We start from the raw sequence: 7,509 nt of genomic DNA, 5'->3' as shown, positions 1-7,509 counted from the left end.
TGGGATGCCTGCGGTGGGGGGAAGGGTGGCTATTGTGGTATGTGTGAGTAAGGACGGGTTATTATGGGATATTTCCGTGAGGGGGGGGAGAGGGAAGTAAGAGAATGTCTTACTGGACGGTCACTAGTAAGGATTATTATGGGATGTTTGGGAAGATGATTATTATGGGATGCGGGACTCCAGGCTGCCTGCGAGTGCTTCTGTGGCGTGGGGGGGGGGGTTTGAAAGAAGTATTATGGGATGCCTCAGTTGAAGGTGGCGCGGGGGGGTTTGCTGAGGTGACGGGGGTGGGACCCGTCGCCATGGCGCCGGGCGTATTATGGGATGGAGGCGGGAGTGTGTCTGTGGGGGAGGGGCCTGGCCGGGTTTTTTTTCCCCTTTAAGAGGCGGCGCCGGAGCCGGAGCCATTTTCCCTTCAGCGGCGTCCAGAAGACCTGAGAAGCCGGGCGCCGGCGGCGGGTGAGGGCGAGGGACCCCGGGACCCCCACCACCCTCGGCGGGCGCCCCTGGGGGGGAGGTCGGGGGGGCCCCAGCGCGGCCCCTTCGGAGGGTCTCGCCTCGCCCCCTCCCCGCCCCCCGGTGCCCCCCTCGCGGGGCCGGCCTGGCCCGCCGCCTCCCCCGGCGCCTGGGGCGGATCGGCGGCCCCTTCGGGCGGGGGCCCCGCGGAGAGAGCCGGGCCGGGTCCCGGTCCCGGTCCGCCCCCCCGGCCCGGCTTCAGCCCGCGCCCTCCTGTCGCCCCGCAGCCCCTGCTGGCATCGGCCCCCCGGAGGCGCCCGAGGGCGGCGGCGCTTGAGCCCCTGACGGCATCGGCCATGGCTTCGGGCCTCGGCGCCCCTTCGCCCTGCTCGGCCGGCAGCGACGAGGAGGACATGGAGATCCTGCTGAACAGCGGCCTCCGCCCGCCCCCAGGTACGCCCGGCCCGGCCCGGCCCGGCCCGGCCCTTGAGCCGCGCAGCCCCCCGCCCCCCGCCCGCCCCCGCCCGGCCTTTGGGCTGAGCCGAGGGGCCGGGGCGGGGGCGGGAGCGAGACTCGGGGGCGGCTCTGGGCCCCCTGCAGGCCGGCGCCCGGGCCCGGGCCCGTGTTGCTCCCGGCCCCGGCCTGCCCGTTCCCGCACGTGGGGAGGGTTTTCTCCCCCACTGCGCTTCGCTCCCGTCGGACGAGCCCCGGCGCGGAGAGGGGGAGCGCCGTGTTTACGAGGGAGCCACGTGCCCCTCGCCGGAAGCATGGCCCCCGCCGGCCAAAGGCGGAGTTCGTGCTCGCTCGGCCTTTGGGCTGCCGGCGGGAGTGCTGCGGACGCAGAGGAGGGGCGGCGGCGGCCGGGGACCCCCGTTTCAGGCGGCAGAAGGGAGCGCGTGACCCGCAGGGCGGCCGGGCGCGCCTCCTCCCCCCTCGAGAGCTCCGGCATCGCTGCCCCGAATGGTCGGGGCCGCGAGCCGTGTGGCCTGACCCACTTTCTGCTCAGCCACACCCGGCGCTGTTCCTTGTGGGTCTGGCCTTGCTTAGCCCCGTCTTTGCATGAAGCGTGGCCTGCCCAGTGTGTCTTCAGAAGTGTTTGAAACCAGCTCTTGGATGGAGGCGCCTTTCAGTGAATGAGGTTAAGGGCAGTGGAGCCCTGCCTTCGGGAGTGTTTTTTGTGCAGGGGCGCTACAACGATCTTTGAACATTGCTTCCTCTTGGTCCGCGTGTGCCTTCTGAGCGCTTGCTGTTCTTTCCTTTCTCCCAAAGTTTAGGAGCTTGGCTTGTTCAGGGCCAGTTTGTCTTGTCGGGTGAAGAGCGTTCCTCCACCCCGAGGCAAGGCTTTAGTACCACTGCTGGCTGTTAGAAGGCCTAGCAGAAGAGGCACAGAGGGTGCTCAGCTCTGCGCCTGGGAGGGCAGACACCGTGCTGGAGGGAGAAACACACGAGAAATACTTCTGGCTGGCGCGGGATGCATTTGCTGGGTTGGGAATGCAGGGCTCCAGCCGGGCCGTTTCCCCTCTGCTTCAGGCATTTGGGTTGCAGCAACTGCTGTGACCTGTGGCTTCCCCCATCCTGCCCAGCGCCTGCGGTGAGGAGGCCATTTTCCCTTGGAGGGAGCGCTAGTGACTCTGGCTGCTGCGTGTAATGGGCGGGGGTGGCTGGCTGGCTGGCTGGCGGGGGTGGGGGGAGGGGAGAGGAGGGGAGAGGGAGAATGGCTGGTTGCTGTGGATCCTGTCACAAAGGAAGCGGCTGGCTGGCTGGCTGTGCCCCTCTGGGGTGGCGGGGGGGGGGTGGAAGAACAGATGGGAGCGCGCTCTGTGGAGGTGAGGAGTGATGTGTGCTAATTTGGGGGGGGGTGAGAGGCAACTGAGTTTGAAGATTGCATTTGCATAAAGAGGAGGCGATTGCTGCGGCTGGCACCTGAGTAGGCACCTGGTGGCTGGAATGGAGGCTCTGAACAGCGATGGTCTTGAGAGGAGGAGGAGGAGGAGGAGTCTGGGCAGCTGCTTGTTGAGTTTAGAATAAACTGTAAACTTTTTCTCCCAGGGTTGCTGGGGGGAGCAGTTGGACCCCCATCATTGCTTAGCTCTTAGGTCCCAGCCCCCCTTTTCACACTTTTGGTACTGTCAGTGACTTAGTGTTGAATGCCATTTGTGTGGCTGGTACTGTTCCTTTCCTTGCTATGGCGCCTGCATGAAATCCATTTCTAATTTAGTTTTTCCGCTATGAAGTAGGATGAAGTGGGGAGGAGAATAATAAAGCCTTTGAACTGTATGGCAGTTATTCTCCAACAGTGGGTGGGCCCCTCTTGAGGACTCCTCAAGCTACCTAAAGGGGGGGAGAGAGAGAGGATGGAAGGCAGGTGGAGCTTCCTCCTCCTGCCAAGGTCTGGATGGGTTGAGTGCCCCCAGGGGGGAAGGACTCTCCGTGGATTAACCTCGGAGTTCCAGAGACTACACTGTGCCGTACTGTTTCTTCATCCCACCCAATCTGATTTGGGAAGAAGCAAATGCAGAAAGATCCACTGCTTTCTTTTAGTGGAAGCTCCTTAAGTGTGACCTTTTATGACAGAGAGGTCCCTTTCTACTCCTTTACTAGTATTGGACTACTAGCACAATTCACAAAGCCTTGCGTGCAACAGAAGGAATAGGTTATTGGTATTGGTTATGTCCCCTACAGAAGCTAAAAGAAGTGAAGAAAGGTAGAGAGGGGTTCACAGAGTTTGAGAAATACTGCTGTGGGGTGGGATTTGATGGACGGGTGAGGCAGAATCAGAGTGCATGGTCTGGCTCAATGGCAGGGTTGTGGCGTGTGATGAATCACTTGAGATTTGGAAAGCTAGTTGTCACCCCACACATACTAGTTTTACTTATTCCCTCCAGAACCTGAAGAAGAGCCAGAGGAAGAGCTGTTATCTGAAGCAGAGATGCCAAAAATTAAGAAGAAGAAGAAGCCCAAGAAACCGAAGGAACCTAAAATGCCCAAGCTCAGCAAGCGCCAGAAAAAAGAGGTGAGGGAGCAGAGCAGCACTTGGCAGCTGGCTGGGAGCAGAGGGGGAGGAAAGTGTCCCCATGGGGCGGATGTGTCTGAATGCCAAGGCCACGGCGTGGATGTCCTTGGGCCACCAAGGGGTGAGTGCCCGTGCCATGCTCTGACTCCCCCCTGCTCTTGCCCAACTCCCTAGCTTGGCGACAGTTCTGGTGAAGGGAATGAGTTTGTGGAGGAGGAGGAGGAGGTACTTCTGCGCTCGGACAGTGAGGGAAGTGACTACACTCCTGGTAAGAAGAAGAAGAAGAAACTGGGGCCTAAGAAGGAGAAGAAAAACAAAGCTAAGCGCAAGGAGGAGGAGGAGGAAGAGGAGGAGGAAGATGATTCCAAGGTGAGAGAGACAGAGAGGTGTTTTATTTATTTATTCTTTTCCTGAGTGATTCTATATTGACCGTTGATGCTCCCCCCTCCCCTTGCTGACCTACTAGAGATTGGGTGTGGAGGGCTGGGATGTCCAAAATTCAAGGTAGCACTGAAAGTGGGTGATGCTTTCCCTCTTGGCTGCTAGAACAATCCTGGGCCTGTTGAGGATGAGTGTCTTCTGTTCCTCCTCTTTTTGCCCAGAGCTCCTCTGCCATTCCTTGCCAAGCTCTCTGCTCATGCCTGGAAAAGTCTCCTTACGGAGGCTGTGCTCTCTCTCGCTACTCACTCTGCCCCTCTCAACAGGAGCCCAAGTCTTCTGCTCAGCTTCTAGAGGACTGGGGCATGGAGGATATCGATCATGTTTTCACAGAGGAGGATTATCGCACTCTTACCAACTACAAAGCTTTCAGCCAGTTTGTCAGGTGTGTATTCTTCCAGCATTTGGATCTCTAGAGTAAATGATCTGGGAGCTGGCAGAGTATGAAGTTGGAGAGCAGAAGCCAAGACAGAAATCCCCATTCAGTGTTGGGTTCCGTTGGGTGTCTCTGGGCAAGCTCCTGAACCTCAGCTGCGCATCTACAAAATGAGGGAGCGGTAATGGTACTGGCCTACTTTAGAGGATTGTTGTAAGAAGCAGTGGTATAATGTTCAGGAAGTGCTTTCAGCATTTTGGGGAAATGGCTGTGTAAATACAAGGTGTTGTTGTAAAAAGACTCAGTACTTTAAATGTAGCAGATTCCCTAAGATAGTGGTTAGCAGAAGAGGGAAAGACTGAAACAGAGCCAATAAAGCAATGAATGACCGCCAGTCTACCATTTATGGTAAAGCTGAAGCTCAAGAATCTTTAAGAAACTACATTTTAATTTTAATTTACATTCTCATTGCTTACGGTTGTGTTTTCTGCAAAAGAACCATGCTCAAATGCAGTAAACAAACGAGAATACTTTAGTGTTCATAAATCAAAATATGAATCCACATGTAAATTTGCTTACAGTTATGAGAATAAGGTAGTTGGTTTTCTTAATGATTGGGTCTTCACTTCAATAAAGTTTCCTGAGAAATGAGCAGCACCTGTCAATATTCCTTTTCTTCTCTCCCCCACTCACATAGACCTCTTATTGCTGCCAAAAATCCCAAAATTGCTGTCTCAAAAATGATGATGGTGCTGGGGGCCAAGTGGCGCGAGTTCAGCACCAACAACCCCTTCAAAGGCAGCTCTGGTGCTTCGGTGGCCGCGGCGGCTGCAGCTGCCGTGGCTGTGGTGGAGAGCATGGTGACAAACGTGGATGTGGTTCTTCCTCAGCCCCCTGCTGAAGTGCCTCTCCGAAAGGCCAAGACCAAGGAGGGCAAAGGTGAGCGTGGCAGGTTGAGGATCTCTTGCTCTCTGCTCGTGTCTCATTCCAGCAACTTTGATCAGAGGCTTTGACCTTGCTAATCATGTCCTTCGGCAAAAGCCCCGGCATGTTCCGGCTCTAGCTGAGACTTAATTATGGTTGTGGTCTGTCTCTTAGGTCCCAATGCCCGGAAGAAGCCCAAGCCCAGTCCTCGTGTTCCAGACATCAAAAAGCCTAAAACCAAGAAAGTCGCGCCCTTGAAAATCAAGCTGGGAGGATTTGGCTCCAAGCGTAAAAGATCATCTGTGAGTTTTTCTTCTCCTGGTAAGAGGGTGCAGAGGGTGGGAGTTTGCTCCGGCCTGGTGGGCCTCCTGCAGGATGTGGTGTTTGGGAAGAGGTGGTGCCCCGCCAGCATCCTGTGATCTGTTCCTCTCTCTCATCCAGAGCGAGGAGGACGACCTGGATGCTGAGTCAGACTTTGATGATGCCAGTATTAACAGCTACTCTGTCTCTGACGGATCCACCAGCCGCAGTAGCCGCAGTCGCAAGAAAATGAGAGCGGGAAAGAAGAAAAAGAAAGGTACTGCACTTTTCTCTGCCTCCTGTGGCCACCTGGATGGAGTGTGAGCGTATTGGGGGTGGGTTTCGTGGTTGCTTGCGGCACTATGGACAGATGTTTAAAAGCTTGTTGTGAGGAAGCACTCGAATTCTGTAAATTAGAACATTTACAGTGTAGTCTTAAGAAGTTTAAGCCCATAGAAGTCAATGGGCTTAGACTGGAGTGACTTTACTTAAGATTGGACTGTCGGAGGGTCTTTCAAGGTATAAGTCTTGCAGTACGGGACGGATACTGCAGAAAGATCTTAAAGGTCTGCAGAGCCCTTTACCTGTTGTGCATGATGGCTGGTTTACTGCTGCTCTAGCTCTCATTCCGCAATCCAAACGGCCCCCTCCGCAGCTGTGATCTCCTTGTGTGAAGAGCTTGCTGCCCGCGCAGCTGTTTCATGCATTGCCTGCTTATCCCACCCTTCTAGGAGAGGAAGATTCCACTCCAACCGTCGATGGATATGAAACCGACCACCAGGACTACTGTGAGGTGTGCCAACAGGGGGGAGAGATCATCCTGTGTGACACTTGCCCTCGTGCCTATCATATGGTGTGTCTGGATCCAGATATGGAGAAAGCGCCAGAGGGCAAGTGGAGCTGCCCACACTGTGTGAGTTCTGAGTTCTGCGTAGCTGGCAGGCTGACGAGGTAGTGCCGGGCAGACTGCTTGCTTGGTTCCCCGGCACCTTGTTCTGACCATTTTTGCTCTTCTTCAGGAGAAAGAGGGTATCCAGTGGGAAGCAAAGGAAGACAACTCCGAAGGGGAGGAGACCATGGAGGATGTTGTGGGGGACGCGGAGGAGGAGGACGATCATCACATGGAGTTCTGTCGTGTTTGCAAAGATGGAGGGGAGCTGCTCTGCTGCGATGCCTGTCCTTCCTCCTATCACATCCACTGCCTGAATCCCCCTCTGCCAGAGATTCCCAACGGAGAGTGGCTTTGCCCACGCTGCACCGTGAGTCCTTGTGACCTTCTGTAAATGGTAGCTGTTGGGGCCTCAGAGCAGAGGTGTGTTGTAACCCAGGCCTCTTACATCCCAAATCTGTTTTACCAAGTGGGTGGTGACACTTTTGGATCAGACTCTGTGTGTGCAGATTAATTTTTTTTGTACTTGCAACTGATCCCTGGCTGCTGATTTTGTTTGGTGCTATGGCGAGTATTTTTTGCAAATTAATAATTTTAAAAGATCGGGTAGATAAAACTGTTTTCTCCAAGGTGCAAACCACAAGATCACGATGAGCTCTGTTCCAAAGCGCCTTGGACTCTGCTTTGCAAGCGTGAGCAAGATAGGCGCGTTCTTGGGGCGCAAGGTTTCATTGAGCTGAACAACAGTATCGGGGCTGCTCTTATGAGGCACATGAGGCAGCCGCAGCCGCTGTTCATGCTTAACTCTCAGGTCAGGAGACTGGAGAGTGGAGCTTAAAATGAAACCTGCAGGAGGTTTTTTTCCCCCGTTGTATTTGAGGTAGAAATGTAACATGTTTCCTTACACAACTCTAAAGTAAAACACAGTTTACCTGCCAAGTGATCCTGTCAGTAAGTCTTTGCAGCTCTCGGGCTTGCTTCTGTCCATAAGCTCTTGGAAGGGAGTATACATTTGAGATACAAAAATTGGAATACTGGAAGCCCATTTACAAAGCTTGCCAGCTGCGTTACCTGCAACGAAGACACCTGGGATCTCTAGCAAATAGTAAGAGT

At 55.2% G+C, this 7,509-nt stretch overlaps 1 protein-coding gene across 2 annotated transcripts in view; it reads left to right on the top strand.

Annotated features, from left to right (window-relative positions):
• The first annotated feature begins 401 nt into the window (after window positions 1-401).
• Window positions 402-7,509, top strand: part of CHD4 (chromodomain helicase DNA binding protein 4) — a 33,452-nt gene continuing 26,344 nt past the window's right edge. Inside the window, exons 1-10 of one of the 2 annotated variants that reach the window (XM_055002185.1) lie at window positions 402-459; window positions 744-909; window positions 3,342-3,469; window positions 3,644-3,838; window positions 4,174-4,292; window positions 4,981-5,222; window positions 5,382-5,509; window positions 5,649-5,784; window positions 6,239-6,300; window positions 6,527-6,766. In XM_055002185.1, coding sequence (XP_054858160.1) covers window positions 813-909; window positions 3,342-3,469; window positions 3,644-3,838; window positions 4,174-4,292; window positions 4,981-5,222; window positions 5,382-5,509; window positions 5,649-5,784; window positions 6,239-6,300; window positions 6,527-6,766 — 1,347 coding nt within the window. In that variant the 5' untranslated portion in view covers window positions 402-459; window positions 744-812. Of the gene's footprint in view, window positions 460-743; window positions 910-3,341; window positions 3,470-3,643; window positions 3,839-4,173; window positions 4,293-4,980; window positions 5,223-5,381; window positions 5,510-5,648; window positions 5,785-6,238; window positions 6,421-6,526; window positions 6,767-7,509 lie in introns of both variants that reach the window. The other variant, XM_055002184.1, reaches the window with a different exon arrangement.

The sequence above is a fragment of the Eublepharis macularius genome, chromosome 18 (genome assembly GCF_028583425.1).
Source record: "Eublepharis macularius isolate TG4126 chromosome 18, MPM_Emac_v1.0, whole genome shotgun sequence".
Taxonomy (NCBI): domain Eukaryota; kingdom Metazoa; phylum Chordata; class Lepidosauria; order Squamata; family Eublepharidae; genus Eublepharis; species Eublepharis macularius.
The sequence above is the reverse complement of the archived record's forward strand: the minus strand, read 5'-3'. Positions and strand labels throughout refer to the sequence as shown.